Source organism: Hemicordylus capensis, chromosome 11 (genome assembly GCF_027244095.1).
Source record: "Hemicordylus capensis ecotype Gifberg chromosome 11, rHemCap1.1.pri, whole genome shotgun sequence".
Classification (NCBI taxonomy): Eukaryota; Metazoa; Chordata; class Lepidosauria; order Squamata; family Cordylidae; genus Hemicordylus; species Hemicordylus capensis.
The window spans coordinates 29,057,614-29,073,782 of NC_069667.1; the positions used below are offsets into that span (position 1 = coordinate 29,057,614).

Below are 16,169 nucleotides of genomic sequence, written 5' to 3' on the forward strand. Positions count from 1 at the left end.
TAAATATCCCCCCCCCGCCGTGACCATCCTCTGCAGAACCAACAGCTGTGTGTGTAGGCAGGCAGGGGGTGCCCAAACCGTGCTGTTTTAGAAGACCCTGGCTGTGGCGCCTGCCCCGTGGGACACTGCCGCTTCCCCCTCTCCAGTCCAGCATCCCTCTCCTAGGCTTGGGGGTGGCACATGCCCAGCCCAGAGAGACCTCTTCCTTCTTCCCTCCTGCCGGGCACAAGAGAAGGGGGAGGAGGCACCATTTCTCCCTCTCCTCGTGGGGTGGGGTGGGGGGGCTCTCTGTGCATTCCCGCTGGCTGCTGCAGGAGGGTCCCTTCGGGCTCTGCCCAAAGAGGAGATGCCCTCTCGACGCCAGCCAAAAAGGAGTGATAAGGTCCCTTGCCTTAAATCAATAAAAAGCTCCCATCAAAGGTAAAAGCAGCCGCAGGGAAGCAGGATGGATTGGCTGCAGACACGGGGCGGGGAGAGATGCTGAGCTCTGCTTTGGCCCTGCTGCTGCCACACCAAAGCACTCGGGCCCAGCAGGGCAGGGAGTGAGAGGAAAGCCCAATGCAGCTCCCACCCCCCCGCGGACACGAGACCCAAAGACGAGGCAGGAGGCAAGGGCCCTGATGCAGGTTTTTCTGTACATAAAGTGTTTTGGACACCACAGCTTGTTAAGAATAAAATAAATCCAAAAAAACCAGCAGCCGGAACACACCCCCCAAAGGCCCAGGGCCTTGGGGTAAAAGAGAGGGGGGGGGAGGCAGGGGTCTGCATTCCCACCCCCAGGAGGGGGCTGCCTGCCTGGAAAGGGGTGGGGGGCAGGAAATGCAGCTCCCTGCAAGGGAAGGGAAACAAAATGAAAAACACAACACAAAAGAATCCAAGTTGACACCCAACTCCTCCCCTCAGGCTGCCCTCCCAGAGCGCAGGGGGGAGCCTGAAGTGGATTGTCCAGTCCCGGTTAGCACCTGTACAATAAAACTGTACCATCTACGCCCCAGGCCCCCCCCTCCAGCGCTGAGGACGGCTGTCTTGCCACCGGGACTGATCCAGCCAAGGGGAGGTTCTCTAAAAGAGGCATGAAATGGAGTCAATCAGGAGCCGGCAAGGTGGGGGCGGGGGGGGGGTCCGAGAACACCCAAATGCCTTGGGGTCCCAGCTGATCTGGGTCTCTGTCCGCCTCTCCAGAGGGGCCGGCTGCAGCCTGGAGAGAAAACTATCTGGCAGAAAGGCCGGGGTAGGGGCGGGGGGGGGGGGTCCTCCCACAGAAGCTGGGTGACTTGCAAAGCAAGGAGAAGAGACGCCATGGGGCAGCCTGCCCCACACCCCACCCCCGCTCCAGCCCTGGTTCTGGTGGTGGGGAGGAGGAGGAGGAGGGGGAGGAAAGGCAGGAGCAGCCTGGTCCCTCAGCGCACCCCCAGGGGCACCCCCCCCACCGCCCGTCACAGTGATACAGACTTAGCAGGAACAAAAAAGGGAACACCACAAATTAAATACTAATTAAATAAATAGTCTGGAAGAGCGGGGGGGGGGGGCGCGTGTGGGGCGGGGGAGAGACGCAGTTCCGTAGGGGGGCTGCAGAGCCACCGAGACAGGCGGGGAGTCCCGGGCCAAGGGGGGGCAGCCGGCAGCTTCCCGCCCCCCCCCCCCCCGCAGGCGGCTGCGGAGGGCCTGCCGCGCTCCGGAAAGCCCGCTGGCGAAGGCTGCCGCTGGTGGCCGCAAGGAGGCCGCTCTCACGGGTCAGAATTATTGCCTCGCCGCGCAGTCCGGCGACAGGGGGGGCCCCCCCGTCAGCTGCTCCAGGCCTCGAAGGCCACCTCCGAGCCCAGCAGCCGGACCAGCTCCGGCTCGTAGCGGACCAGCTCCACGGTCTCTGCGGCGCCCGGCGGGGCCAGGGGGGGCGGCGCCGCCGCCATGTGCTCGCGCAGCTCTTCCGGGGCCAGCACCTGGCTCAGGGCCACCTGGCGCTGGAACTCCCCCTGGGGCAGGGTGGCCACCTCGAAGTGCGGGAAGCGGGCCTGGAAGATGCGAGAGGAGAGCTTCAAGCGCTTCAGCACCTCCGAGAAGAGGAACCAGTTGCAGGGCCTGGAGGGGGAGGGGGAGGGGGAGGGGGAGAGGGAGAGGGAGAGGGAGAGGGGGGGTCAGCCGGGGCTGAGGCGGGCCTGCGAGGTCCACCTCCTCACCTGGAAGGAAGCCCCCCCCTCCCCCCCCACCCAGGGGCTCTCCAAGTCGGAGCCCCAGGCGGGCTTGGACTACGGTCCCCATCACCGCCCCCCAACTCACAGGGGGCCTTCGCTCACTCCCGCCACCCCACGCGGTGACCTCCCTCGGGGCCGTTGACTGCTCCGCCCGCGGCCTGAATGCCCCCAGGCCCTCTCCCCTGCAGCTGGGACCCACCTCTGGGGGCAGCGAATTCCAGGCCCTGATGTCCTGCCGGGACTGGCCTGGCCTCCTCCCCGCCCTCTGGCAGCTTGGGAGGGGCCTGTGCCCCAGGCCACGGCTCTCCGCCCGCAAGGACACGCCACTCACCCCCGGGAGACGGACACCTGCAGGTTGTAGCAGGGAAGCAGCTGCTTGTCGGAGAACTCGAACAGGAAGCAGTCCGAGTCCTGCTGGTCGCCGCCGCCGTCCTCCTGGTCGGAGCTCCCGGGAGGGCTGAGCAGCAGGTCGGAGCCCAGCTCGTCCTTCTCCTCTGGAACCAGGGACACCGGGCAGAGAATGAGGGCGGGAGGAAGCGCCGGACCGGGCCGCGCCATGGCGACCAGCAAAGCCAGGCCGGGAGAGCACAGCCCGGAAGCAGGATGCAGCTCCTGCGCGGAAGGTGCTTCGGGGCCAACCTTCTAGTCCTTATGACTGCGGAAGTGTTTTTCTGAAAGCCGACACGCTTCCTCGTGAACGGGCAGAAGCCAGAGAAACGGGGGCTTCCCAGGGAAGCCAAGCAGCACAAGGGGGCATTGTGGGTGGGGGGGTCTCCACTCACCGAGCACAGCACTGCTGTAGAAATCCCAGGCAGTCTGGGGGTCCCCATCAGCTCGCCCCTGTAGATCCAAGAGGTAATCTGCAGAGAGGCCAAGGAACCAGTAAGCAGGCGGCCCCCTGGGAGAGCCGGGACCAGCAGGGCAGCGGACCGTCCGCGCTGCCCGGCAAGCATCTCCCCCAGCCAGCGGCTTCTGCAGGCACAGCAGCTGCTCTGCCCCTGCGCTCCAGCCCCAGCCCCTACAGAAGGACACACACACGGAGCCACCCAGCCAAGTGGAAACCAGGGCAGACCCCGCTGAGCAAAAAGGGCCTTTCACGCTCCCTGCCGCAAGACCGGCTCTCTCCGACGTGTGTCCCTCGGAAACGTCCCCTCTCCTGCCAGAGCCAGGCAGAGCTCCGTCCCAACCCCGCATCAAGCAAAGCCGCCGTCCTTGCCGAAGAACTCACCACGAAGGAAGCGCTTCATCCCCTCGCTGCTGGCCAGCTTCAAAGCCGTCTGACCCGAATACGTGGCCAGCGTGGGGTCGGCACCGTAAGAGAGCAGGAGCCACATGGCCTCCAGGTGGTCGTTGGCCACGGCATCGTGGACAGGCCTGCCCAGAGGAGAGATCATCCAGCCCACTGGGCGGAATCCAAGGGGGAGGGCAGACCAGAGAGCATCCAGACCACCCCCCCCCACACACACCCCCCCCACCCAAGGCAGAACCATCAGGGCTTAGGAGGAGGACTGGGGCACAGCGATTCCAAACTCCCATCATCCCCAGCCAAAGGCCATTGCAGCTGGGGGTGCTAGGAGTTGTAGTCCACCTCTGGGAATCCCTGACACACTGCTGGGGAACCCACTGTCCATTCACACCATGCTGCGCACACAAAACGTGCCGGTTTCTCTCCCCAGAGAAGCTCCTGCTCAGAGTCCCAGCGGCAGGGGAGCAACAGCAGGAGAGGGGGCCTGCCCCCCTCGGCTCTTGCCTGGGGGCCACTGTGGGAAGCGGGATGCTGGCCTAGAAGGGCCTCCGTGGAGGGCCTGGTCCTGCAGGGCTGGCCGGGAGCCCTCCACATGCAGCCCAGTGGCCAGTGCTCCTCCGTCCGGGGTCCCGGAGCAGCCCCCGTCTTATTCATACTCAAGCCTGCAGGGGGAGGCGCCACCGCTCAGCAGCCCAGGAGGGACCACAGAGGCCGTCTCTGGAATCTCCGGGAAAGGCCTCTGCCCCCGAGAGCCTGCCAAACTGCTGCCAGTCAGGGGGAGGGAACAAGCCCGTGCAGAGCGGCTTTCACTTGGGGTGGGCCGCAAGCATCAACGTCCCCACCTTCCTACCCAGAATCCACACTCGGGGGGGGGGGGAGAGGAGGGGTCTCTGTGGCCCCGTGTAAGAGCAGCTCGGCTGGGTCAGGCCAAAGGCCGATCTCGTCCAGCATCCCGCAGCTCCAGGCCATGGCCAGCGGGGGGAAGAGGGCGGCCGGCCGGCCCTCCTGGGAGGCACTCCGGGGCAGAGGCCCTCTCGGACCCCAAAGGGAGGAGGCAGCTGTCCGGGCGAGGGGCCACCGGCCGCCCTCTCCTCCTCCTCCCCCCCCCGCCCGCCTTCAGAGCAGGCCCTACGTGGTGCCAAGGAAGCTCCCAGCACTGAGCTTCAGCAGCCGGTCCCGGGTGCTGGTCTTCCGAGACGGTGAGGAAAACGGCTCTCTGTCCGCTTGACCCCGCCATGCCTGGCCTGGGACCCCTCGACCCCAGCCCCCAGCTTCACCTGCCTTTGTTCTAAACTCCAAGAAGCCCAGAGGAGGGAGGCTTACAAGCTTCTGGAGCCATGCCCCCCCCGCCCCCCCCCCCCCGCCAGCAGCAGGCGAGAGACACTGGCCCACAAGCCCCACTTCTGGGCTTGGCAAACACGGCCAGCTGGCCACGGGGAGGAGTGGCCGCGCACCCTCCCTCCCTCCCTCCCTCCACCGGAGAGCCAAAGCGCTCAGCCCCCCACCTCCCCTCAAGAGACTTGCCTGGTGCCGTCCTGGGCGCTGCAGTTGACGTTCGCGCCATGCTCCAGCAAGATGTGCAGGATGTCGACCCAGCCCCGGGCACAAGCCTCGTGCAGGGCTGTGTAGCCGGCGTTGTCTCGGTGGTTGATGTCGTTGTTTTCCTTCTGCAGGCAGTACATCACCACGTCCTGAAGGCAGAGAGGCAGAGAGCAACCCGTGGGTCCCCAGGGTGGGCCAGCCAGCAGCACTCACCCCTGGCCCCCCAACTCCTCCCTCCGCCCCTTCCTAAGGCAAGGCACCCCGAGGTCTCCAGACATCAACACCCTCCTCCCCGGCACTTTGTCGGACTACAACTCCCATCATGCCAGGCGCAAGGGCCTCTGGCGGGAGCCACCGGCTTCCATGATCATCATTCTCTCTGTATGGATTATTGATCTGATGCATATACAGCCGGCCTCCAAAGGCTCTACGAGGGTGACAGACACAGACGCCTGGCCACGGAACAAGCAGCACCTTGTAGCCCAGCCGGGCGGCTCTCTGCAGCAGCGTCTCCCCGGCGTTCTTGTTCACAATCAGCCGCCGGGCTTCGGGGGGCACCAGCGGGGCTGCGGGGGGCTCCGAGGCCCGATCCGAGCTGGGCTGCCGTGCCTTGCTGTGGGGGCAGGACTCCCGAGACCTCTTGGGCGAGCGCGTCTTGGCCTGAGGGGGGTGGGCAGAGGGGAGGCGAGCGCTGAGAGCCAAGCCGGCAGCAGCAGGGCGTGCCGAGGCACGAGGACCGAAGGGTGACCCCCGGGAGATGGAGCCCCCAGGTCTGCGCCGCCCTGGGAAGCACAGGAGGGGCCTCCCACCCGCCGTTGACTTTGGCCCTCTCCAGGGTTTTTCTCGGGCGACAGAGTTGGTTTAAAGGGGGGGGGCGAGGAAGTCACCCCGCGCTGACTCCCCTGGCCAAAGACGACGGAGGAGCGCTGGCTTCTCTCCCCCCCCGCCCCCCCCCCGCTGCCCTACCTTCCCCTCCTCGCAGATGCCCAAGAGGTGCTTGGTCTTGCACTTGCGCTTCCCGGACGGCTTCTCCAGCCCTTCCTGGAGGGGAGCGGAGTCCGGGTGCTCCAAGAGGAATCCGTTGCGGAAGTCCAGGCGCCCCGGGAGCGTGGGGGAGAGCCTGCTCCTCAGGCACAGCTCGGAGGCCCTGCCCGGCGCGGAGGAGCAGGCCTTGTGCTTCCGGTGCCTGAAGTCTGGCAGGCGAGAGAGAGGGGGGGGGGAGAGGCGGGGGGCGCCAATGAAGGCTGGAAGCAAAGGATTCTGGGAGATGGGGACTGCGCTCCTCCATCGGGGTCTCCCTTCAGTCCCCAGATGTTGCTGGACTACAACTCCCACCACCCCCTGCCAGAGCAGACACAGCAAGTGTGGGGGCACTCCCTGTCGAGTGGAGCACCAGAGGGAACAAGGAGCAGCCCTCCACTCCTGCCCCCCCCCCGCCCCGCCGAGGCACGGCCCAGTTGCAGCCGGGGGCTCCATGCACCCACGGACTGCTCTCCCTCTTTCCTGCTCTTAGCCGCCAGCACCTCCCTGTGGCAGCTCCAGCACCTGCAGCTACTGCAGGGCCAGCCATGCATATGGTGCCCTAGCGAGAAAAATTAGCAAAAGAGAAGACAGGCCTCTGCCCCAAGGAACTTACAGCCAAAGCCACCCAAAGGGGCCGTCGCTCGGCGGAAGAGCATCTGCTTGGCCTGCAGAAGGCCCCAGGCCGAGAGGGCGGCAACCGTTGGGGGTGGGGGGGTGGGGGGGGGCCAACCCCTTGCCTGCCGGCCAGAGGAAGAGCTGACAGGCAGGCCTCCCCAGGAAGAGGCGGCCCTCGCGGCCACAGGGAGCTGCCTGGCACCCAGCCAGAGCACCGGGCCGCCTCTCGCTCAGGCCTGCCTACACGGACTGGCAGCAGCAGCAGCAGCAGCCGCCCTCCCAAGTGCCTGGCCGTGCGTCTTCCCCAGCCCTGGAGGCCGGAGCTCTGCCAGGAGCCATCGCGGCCCCCCCCACCGGGGAATCCCTTGCAGTGCCCATGAGCCCCCCCCCCCCGCCCCAGAGCCCAGAGCGGAGGCTGGGCTGCAACCCCACCCAGCAGGAAGCTCCCTCCCTCGCCTCCTGCCTGCCCGTTTCCCCACAGCACACATCCTGCTGCCCTCCTCCCCTCTCCGCCCCACACCCTCAGCGCTGCTGCTGCTGCTGCTTCTTCCGGGTGCCCCGCCCCCTGGTGGCCACTGCCGGCCAGAGCCAGCCCCCCCCCCGGGAGCCCCCCTTTCCTGCCCCCGACTCCAGGGCTTGCTGCCAGCAACCGTGGCACCCAGACAGCTTTTCAGGCCCCTGCCAGAGCGGAGAGCGCCAACCCGATGCTCGCTCTTGACTCAAGCGGAAGCGGCTGCCTCCTACTGAGTCAGGCCACGGGCTGAGCTAGCTCTCTGCACTGGCTGGCAGCAGCTCTCCAGGGCTGCAGGCTGGAGTCTGACCCGGAGAGGCTGCCGCTGCCGTGGCCGGGGACTGGACGGGGCCCTTCGGTGCTCTGCCCTCCGGCCTTGGGAGGGTCCCCCAGCGGCCACCGCGGCCCAGGAGTGGGTGGGCCTTTGCAGAGCCCCTGGTTCTGCCAGGCAGAGGCAGAGGCGGCAGCAGGACCCAGTGGGTGGAGCCCTGCCATGCCGGCTGGCACCCCAAAGGGTGTTCCTGGCCAAGGCGTGGAGGAAGGCGGCCGGAGGACCCTGCCTGGCAGGCGCGCGCAGCCCTCGGGGGGTACCTGCTTTCGATTTCCGCCGCTTGTGGCAGCAGCTCAGGTGCTCCTCCTCCCGCTCGATCAGGTACTCCCCCGTCGGATACTTCCAGCTCTTCTGCCGCCGCCGCCGCCGCTTCCTCCTGAGGTGGCCGCTCTCCTCCTCCTCCTCCTCCTCCTCCTCCTCCGCCACCGCCTTGCGGCCCCAGAGCTGCTGGGCGGCTTCCACCGGCCAGGGCAGCTCCCGCAGCGCCTGGCTCAGGTGGAAGGCGCCCCTTTCTGGCCTGGCGCGGCCTCGCTCCTGGTCTCGGCAGCCGGAGGAGTGTGGGGAGAGCCGGTGGGACTTGCTGCGGAGCCGGCGATGCTTCGGGGAGGGCTGCTCCTCCTCCTCCTCCTCCTCCTCCCCACCTTCCAGCAGCGGCAGGCCAGCCGAGGAGTCCCCCACGCTTCCTACGGAAAGGAGCAAAGGATGGACTGAAGGCTCCAATCCGGCCGGACTGAGAGCAGCGCCTCCTTTTTTGTGGCTTCTTGACCCAGAGCCCCCTCCAGAATGAAGACATCCATGAACACACACACACACACACACACACACACACACACACACCCCATCTAGTCCCACGGAGACCTGTGTGGCTCCACACTGCTCCACGGCAGCTCCCTCACTTGCCCAGAGATGCCACTCTGCCCCCCTTCTGCTCGCCCCCCGCCCCGCCCCGCCCCTTCAATCTGCTCCCAATCGTGGGTCTCCAGATGATGGTGGACTACAACTCCCATCACCCTCAGCCACAGGGGCCTTAGGGGTGACGGACGCCGGAGTCTAGCAACATCTGGAGCCCCAACGCTGGGGACCCCGGCTCCGGAAAAAGGCAGCACAGCGAGGGGCTCGACCCCTGATGGGGACAGCAGAGCATCCCAGAGGGGAGGTCAGGGGGAAAGGTCATCGGACGCTCCGCAGCACCAGAAAACCCAAGGCAGGAAAAAGACGCACACTTCAGAGACGGAGGACCGAATCCATCCTGCTCCCTGCTGTCCATGTTCACTACTTTCAGGGAGGGGTTGAGGGGGTTTTGTGGGGTGGGGGGGTGGGGGTTTAACCACAGAAGGGAGCATTCAAAAATGTGACGCCCCCACCTGCAAGGGTAGAGCCCGTCCCAGCTCCTCCAGACGTGCCCCCCCATTTCCCTTCAAGCATCTAGGGGAAGCGGCACCAATTTGGCCCTCCAGCTGTAGTGGGGCTACAACTCCCATCACCCCTAGGTGCAGACCCAGGGATGATGCAGGAGGGCCAGAGTTGGGCCCTGCTGATCTGGCCCATTTCGGAGGACTCACCATCGCTTCTGGCCTTGCCTGGGTTGTGGGAGCAGTGCAGCCCGGAGGGCCCCCCCCTCGCATCACACACACACACAGACAGAGCGCACAACGGCAGCCCCCCCCCCTCCGGGCTCTGCTCAGCCCCCACCTGACTGGCTGCGTGTCCGGCTGCTCAGCACCACAGGGATGAAGTCCCGGAAGTTGTTCTTGGCTTTCTTCTCAACAAAAGCTGGAGGGGGGGCGGGGGGGCGGGGGGGGGGGAGAAGGACGAGAGAGGCGGCTCTGAAAACCAACCGCGGCTTGGGGGCAGCCCGAGAGAGGGAGCGATGAGCCCCCAGGGGGCCCTTGGCAGGTCACAGAGGGGCCCGGGGAGGCACCCAGGAAGCGGGTCCCGGGTCTCCAGGGGGCTTTCTGGGCCCCCTCTCTGGGCAAGCGCATCCCTTTATCCCCAGCGCAGAGGAAAGGGCTGGGGGCTCAGGTCCCGGGTCTCCATCGCCGTGAATCTCAGCTCTGGAGAACATCCCTGCCCAGATCCGTGGCCATTCCTCTGTCAACGGGAAGGGAAGGGAGAGCTCTCCTTGGGCTTCTCACGCTCTTGCAAAGGCTCTGGAAACGCCATGGCAAAGGTGGCCGAGGGTCGGGGCCAGAAAGGTGCGAGAGCGCAGAGAACCCCTTCCTGTCTCTGGGGTGGGGGCCTTGCCCGGAGCCACAAGGGCATCCCCCCCCCGCTGCCGTTCTCTGGGTGGGAGGGTGGGTGGGGGGCCCCGATCCCCTGCCTTCAGAGCACGTGCCTAGCGGAAGGACGCCTCCCGAGATCGAGCCACGATGCCGGCTGCAGCGCAGGGGGCGGCCCGGCCACGGAAGGGGGCCCTGCGCGGGGAGGAGTGCCCAAGGGCGCCTTGCGGCCCGGCTACCTTCTTCGCAGCGGTGCCTGCGGTGCCCGGGGGACGGCTTCCTGCGCTTGTGCTTCAGGCGGGCCCTCCCGCCGCGGTCCTTCGTGGCGCCCAGCCGACTCTTGTGCTTGCCCACTTCGTGGAGCTCCCCGTGATGCTTCCGCCACTGCAGAGACAGAAGAAACAGGCCGGCCGTGGAGACGTGCCCGAGCCAAGGCCCGGCCCACCCTGGGAGCAGGGCCTCCCACCCGGCTCAGGGCCGTCTCCCCAGTCCCTGGCAGGAGTCGCGCCCAGCCCGACCTGGAGAGGCCGCCGGGATCCAACCAAATCCACTCCCAGCTGCGCTGTGCCCTGGGGTGACACCAATCAACTCTCTCCGGATCCGGACTCCCTCAGGGGAACATCTGGCAGCGCCCATCCAGGTGCAGACCAGGGCAGACCCTGCTGCGCCAAGGGGGCCCGCCCTCCGCTCTGGACACTCTCTCCCCCGTTTTGCGGCCATGGGCACCATGCCCGGCTGCCAGGAGGCCGCTCCCTCCCCACCTGTGAAATGGGAAGGCAAGGGGGTCCGCCTCGCAGGGGGGTTGCTGGGAAGCTGCCTCCGTTTGTGCATCATCCCTGGAAGGGGCTTCCGGCACCCGAGTGCCAGCCTGGCATTCCCCCAGGGGGCCGGGGCCCTCCTGGCAAAGGTGGTGCTTGCTCTCCAGACCAACGGGGGTGCCCGGAGGCTGCGGACTACAGCTCCCAGCATCCCCCGGGGAGGAAGAAGTTGCAGGGAGCAGCGGGGAGTCCAGACCGCCTCGGGATTCCTCACAGCCGCCTACAACCCGAGGAGGCCCCTTTGCTCAGAAGTCCGGCCCCGGAGCCTCACGGGCTGGCGAGGAGGGGGCTGCAGCCGGCCAGGCCCACCCGAGGCCAAGTCCTGCGCCAGAAGCCGCTCCTTCTCCCAGCAGTTCTCAAACGGGGGCTCCCAGATGTGGCCGGATCACAACTCTCCTCCGCCCCAGCCACAACAGCCTTCGAGCTTGGAGGCAGGGGATGATGGGAACTGTAGTCCAAGACCCCCTGCCTTACAGAGCCCTTCCCCACATCTGCTCAGAGGAAGAGAAGAGAGTGGCTCAAGCCGAGAACCGGGATGCTCACGGCTCAGGGCAGGGCCCCTGCGTGGCACGGAGAAGGTCCCGGCCTCCACGCCTGGCAGCAGCTCCAGGGAGGGCGGGAAAGAGGCCTTGGGGGAGCTGCTGCCAGGCAGTGCCGGCGTTGCTGGGCCAGGCGGTCCAAGGGCCGCTGCACGGGTCACGGCGAAGAGGGCTGCCGCCTTGTGCGTGCGCCCAAGAAGCAGGAGACCCGCTCGAGAGTCGGGCACCGGAGCAAGAGACGCCGCCTGCCCGGGAAGAAGGGGCTCCCGAGCTCCTCTCCAGCCCGCCTGGCTCCACCATCCGCTTCCCTCCCAGCCCCGCCAGTCCTGGCCGCGCCACTCACCTTGTGGGGGTGCAGGGCCCGGCTGCTGGGCTTGCCGGGCGCCAGCCCCGACTCCTGGGGGCCCCGGCACTTCAGCTTCTTGTGGGCTGGCAGCTCCGGCCGGCCGTGGGGCCGCTTGGCTTTGCAAGGGAGGCCCCCCTCCACCTTGACGGGGGCCTTCAGCTTCGCCTGGGCGGGCTCCCTGGGCGGGCAGGCGGCGGGGGCCAAGGGCCCCTGGGGCTCCCCCCGCTCCTGCTTCACCCGGCTGAGGTCCACCTGGAGGAGGCTGGGGGCAGAGGCCTCCCCGCAGCAGAGGCTCTTCTCCGCGGGGGGCGCCGACTCGGATGCCGCTTGCGGGCCCGGCTGGCCGGCCCGGGGCGGGGGGTGGGCCAGGCCGTGGCTCTTGCGCGGGCTCTCCCCGGGGCGCTTGGCCGCAGCCTCCACCTCCAGCCCGCCGGCAAGGCCCTTGGTGCCCCTGGCGTCCGCGGGGCTGGGCTGAAGGACCGGGGAGACGCACGAGGGGCTGGCCACGCTGGGCAAGGCCGTCTTGCAGCCCTTGCCCGGGGCGGGGGCCTCCGGGCCGGGCTCCAAAGGCTGCACGCTGGGGAAGGGGGCCGGCTTGGAGGGACCCCCTCGGGGCGGGGGGAGTGGCCCGGCTGCTGCGGAGAGGCCGATGGACAGCAGGGGGGCCTGGTGGTAGGGCGGCCAGCCCAGCGGCAGCAGCGGGGTGCTGGCCGGCTTCCCGCTGAGGGAGCCGCGCGGGTGCAGCTGGCTCTGGCCCGGGCTCCAGAGGGAGAGCTCTTTCGAGGGGGCACTCCGGCCGTGGGGGGGCGGCCGGGCCGGCACTCCGGCCCTGCGGGGCTCCCCCTGGTCGACGATGGAAATGGGCTCCTGCTTGGGGAGGTGGCGGGCGTCCCGGCGGAAGCCGGCGGCCGAGGCCTTGCCCAGCAGCACGGAAGCCGGCACCGGGCGGGCCACCCCGACGTAGGTGCCCGGCAGGGTGCTGAGGAGGGCGGGGGAGCTCTTGGCCCAGGAGGCCTGCTCGCCGTTGCGCAGGAACTCCGGGAAGATGACCAAGGGCGGCGGGGCCACGGCCGGGCTGCCGCCCCCACCCGGGGCCGCCCGGGGCGCCTTGGAGAGGACCGGGGTCAGCACGGGCATGGGGGGCGTCTTGCGCTGGCTGGGCGGGGGCAGCTTGGGGCGGTTGGACTTGGCGGAGAGGTCCAGGGGCATCTCGCTGCACTCCGGCGGGGAGACCATCTCCCGCTCCAGCTGCGGGGGGGACTTCAGCGGGGAGAGGGACGCCAGGAGGCCGGTGCCGGGGGCCAGCTGCTCGGGCGGGGCCCTTGCAAGCAGGCTGGGGCCCGGCAGGGGGGCAGCGCTCCCGGGCGTGCTGGGCAGGGGCTCGGCGGGGCCCGCGGCTGCGGGAGGCTTGCCTTCCCCCGAGGAGGAGGAGGAGGAGGGCGGGCCGCTCGGCTGGCTGGCCTCCGCAGCGGAGCCCTTGGGGTCTGCGGCCACAGGCCTGGCCATGGAGAAGGCATACGGGTAGGGGAGGCTGGGCAGGCAGCGCTCCTGCCGGAAGGGGGGCAGGACGGGCAGGGTGAGGGCGGGCGAGACCCCCAGTGGGGAGGGGAGGGCGGCCACGCTCGGGAGGGCGGCCACGCAGCTCGGGGGCGGGAGGTAAACCAGGGGCTGGCTGGGAGCCAGGACCGCTCCGGGCTGGAAGGAGAGGGCCATCTTCTGCATCGCCGGCGGGGCCGAGAAACAGACGCTTTTCAGGGTGAAGGTGGCCGGGGTGGAGGCCAAGCTGCTGCAGCCGGCGCTGGGGGTGGTGGAGACGGCCGTGCCGGCCGGCGGGGGGTCCTTCTCCCTCCCGGCAGGCTCGCCCTCAAAGGCCTTTGGGCAAGCAGGGCCAAGGCCAGCCGCGTCTTCCGGCGAGGGCCAGGCGCAGTCTGGGCTGCCGCTCTCCGGCTTGGCCAGATCCGCCACCTGGGCTCCCCCCGCTTGGCCGGCATCCCCGGCCCCGTCATCGGCCTCGTGGGTCTGCTCCTCAAGCCGCAGTCCGGGCTTCTGCTCCTCCCCCACGACGGCCCCCGAAGCCAAGCCGGGGGCCTCCTCGCTGCCGCCACTCGCACTCGAGACTCCCGTCAGCTCCACCTGCAAGAGCAGAGGGGGAGAGGCCGCTGGGTCACTGGCGGACAAGAAGGTCGCAACAAGAGCCCCGCTGGATCAGGCCCCTCAAGGAGGAGACCCCTCCAGACCAGCCTCCTGCTTCCCACAGGGGCCCTGGGAAGCCCACAGCCAGGAGGCAAAGGCATGGGGGCCCCCCGCCCCCCCTTCCCTGCAACTGATATCGGGAGGGTCATGGGGGGGGCGCCCTTGGAACCCAGGCCTGCTCCCGACTGGCCCGCGCAGGAGTCCAACAAGCAAGGCAGGAGGTGCGGGAAACGCTCCTCTGCCCAGAACGTGGGCCCAGCTCCAGAGTGAGGGTGGAGGGAAACACTCTCCCCACACCTCCTGCCTCCGTTTCCCCCTTCTCCCCACGGCAGCCGGTCCAGAGCACACACCGCTCCCACTGGGGGGCCAGAGGCTTCTCCCACCCCAGCAACCATCCGGAGAACAGCCCTACGAGGAGCCCTGGGAAGGGAAAATCTGCACTCAGGGCCTGCTGCTTACCTCTGAAGAGCTACCCCTCGAGATCAAGCGAAAAGGGTGCAAGAGCAAAAGCAGGACTAGAAAAGAGGTGACCCACGGATGCAAGCTCCTCTGGGTGAAACGGCAAGTTGCCCAGATCACTCGGCACCCCATGATCCAGAGCCAGCTGCCAAGCTCCTCTCCCCCCCCCCGCCCCAGAAATGCCTCCTCACCTTGGAATAGCTTTTGCCAACACAGAACTCGGGGGGCCCCAGATGCTGGGAGCTGCCAGTGTTCGATTCATCAGAAAGCGGGGCTCTCCTGTGGGGAGGAGGAGGAGGAGGAGAGCAGAAACCTCCGTGAGATCCAGCCATCCCCTCCTGCACCGGCAAGATCCAGAGCAGGCCCCGCCGAACCAAGGCAGGCCCTCCCCACTCCCAGCTCGTGAGGGCAAGGCGTCTCGAACCCAGCTCCCCAGATGTGGTCGGACGACAACCCCCCACCCCACCCTCAGCCGCAACGGCCATTCTGGCTGGGGGGGCCCCAACCACATCTGGGGAGCCAGGCTGAAGGAGCCCCGGTGGAGGGCCCTGCAGGCTGTCTGGCCGGCCAGGATCCGGGGCCAGGCAGAAGCCTCTGTGGGCCAGACACCGCTCGTGTCCCCGGTCACGCCAGGCCCACCCATTTCAGCAAAAGGCCTGAGCCACTCGGAGCCCAACGGGGTGGCCAGAAGAAGCCAGGACCCCGGGCAGAAAGACCCTCCTCTGGTCTCCGCCTCCGCCGCCGCCTTCAGACTGGTCTCTGCTCGGACAGCCCCACCCACTTCCTCCAGCCACACAACTCCCCTCACCAATGCGGGAAGCAGGCTGGGGGCATCGGCTTCGGAAGCTAGCCCTGTCTACTCTGACTGGCAGCAGCTCTCCCAGGCCTCAGCCGGAGGCTTTCCCAGCCCTGCCTGGAGATGCCGGCCCCTGGGACCTTCCACGGGCCAAGCGGAGGCCCTTCCCCTAAGGAGAGCCGCTTCCCAGGTCTCTAGACGGCTCCCCAGTTGTGCTTCCCCTTGCCAGTCGCACCCCGGACCTGCAAGGCTCAGCACCCCCCCACCTCGGCAGCCTCCGTCCTCTGCCTGGAATGTCGAGCAGGAAGGGCCGACCCTCCACTGACGGGGGGCGGGGGGGGCTCCCAGCCCGGCCTGGAGATGCTGCTGCCGCTGCCGCCGCCAGGGAGTGGAAGACGCTCCTCCACCGGGCTACGGCCCGCTCCCCAAGGGGGATACCTTGCAGCGGGCCGAGCTCTCTGGGAGTCGCCCTACCAAAGGCAAACCAAGGGGGACCCTGCTTAGCAAAGGGGGCCACCCAGGCTCACTGCCGCCAGACCAGCTCTCCCTGCATCAGCGCCCCCCCCGCGAGAGAAGGCGGGGGCAGCTCTTCAAAGCCCTCCGCACATTCTGAACGTGGCGGCACGCACTTCTAAGACCGGGCCCAGCCCCAGGCCCAGGCGGGCAAGATCTCCAGAGCCCGATCTGGCATGCCAGACATCGCAGCCTCCGGTGGTGAAATGTGGCGCTGTGGACACAGCTTCAGTCCATTCCTGGAAAAACCCTTTCAACACCAGTTCGCAGCAATGCTGAGGGCCCCAACGGCAGCTCCGCTGCTTGCCCGTGTCTGGGAAGAGGAGAGGGAGGAGCCCTCTGCGGCTCAGGATTGGGCCACCTGCCGCTTTCGTGGTGCGCAGGTGAGAAGTGACACACCAAGAGGCTGGAGATGCTGCTGCCTGATGAATCCGGGAGCACCTGCTAAAGCTGACCGAGCCCCTCCCAAGCGGTTCAAACAGGGGCTGCCAGTCTTTGGCCCCAGATGGTACTGGACGGCAGCTCTCACCGTACACAACCGTCTTCGGCAGGGGATGATGGAAGTTGTAGTCCAACGCCATCTACAGGCCACCAGTCAGCAAACCTCATCCCCAGGCACCCTAATTTCCGCTCTCAAAGGGGCCTGCCCCCCCCCACCTGCCCCTCACCTCTCCTCACTGAGGCCGCACATGCGAATCCGCTCAGCGCCGCTCCAGTTGTGCACCCCGCTGTAGAGAGGGGCTGCAGAGATCATGACAGCCGCCCAGCGCCCAGCCGGCCCAGTCCTGTCGGGGGAAAGAAAGCCATCAGGGGGGCAGTGCTTCGG

General features: G+C 67.9%; 1 protein-coding gene across 5 annotated transcripts in view; it reads right to left on the minus strand.

Moving 5' to 3' along the window:
* Positions 1–616: 616 nt before the first annotated feature.
* BCORL1 (BCL6 corepressor like 1) overlaps positions 617–16,169 on the minus strand; it is a 36,607-nt gene continuing 21,054 nt past the window's right edge. For all 5 annotated transcript variants that reach the window (XM_053273386.1, XM_053273388.1, XM_053273389.1 and 2 more), the window contains 13 exons: positions 16,012–16,128; positions 14,226–14,313; positions 11,380–13,515; positions 9,919–10,063; positions 9,153–9,233; positions 7,721–8,143; positions 5,947–6,173; positions 5,455–5,640; positions 4,963–5,129; positions 3,421–3,566; positions 2,975–3,052; positions 2,524–2,686; positions 617–2,079 (listed from right to left, as the gene is read on the minus strand). In XM_053273386.1, coding sequence (XP_053129361.1) covers positions 1,785–2,079; positions 2,524–2,686; positions 2,975–3,052; positions 3,421–3,566; positions 4,963–5,129; positions 5,455–5,640; positions 5,947–6,173; positions 7,721–8,143; positions 9,153–9,233; positions 9,919–10,063; positions 11,380–13,515; positions 14,226–14,313; positions 16,012–16,097 — 4,221 coding nt within the window. In that variant the 5' untranslated portion in view covers positions 16,098–16,128 and the 3' untranslated portion in view covers positions 617–1,784. The remainder of the gene's footprint in view (positions 2,080–2,523; positions 2,687–2,974; positions 3,053–3,420; positions 3,567–4,962; positions 5,130–5,454; positions 5,641–5,946; positions 6,174–7,720; positions 8,144–9,152; positions 9,234–9,918; positions 10,064–11,379; positions 13,516–14,225; positions 14,314–16,011; positions 16,129–16,169) is intronic.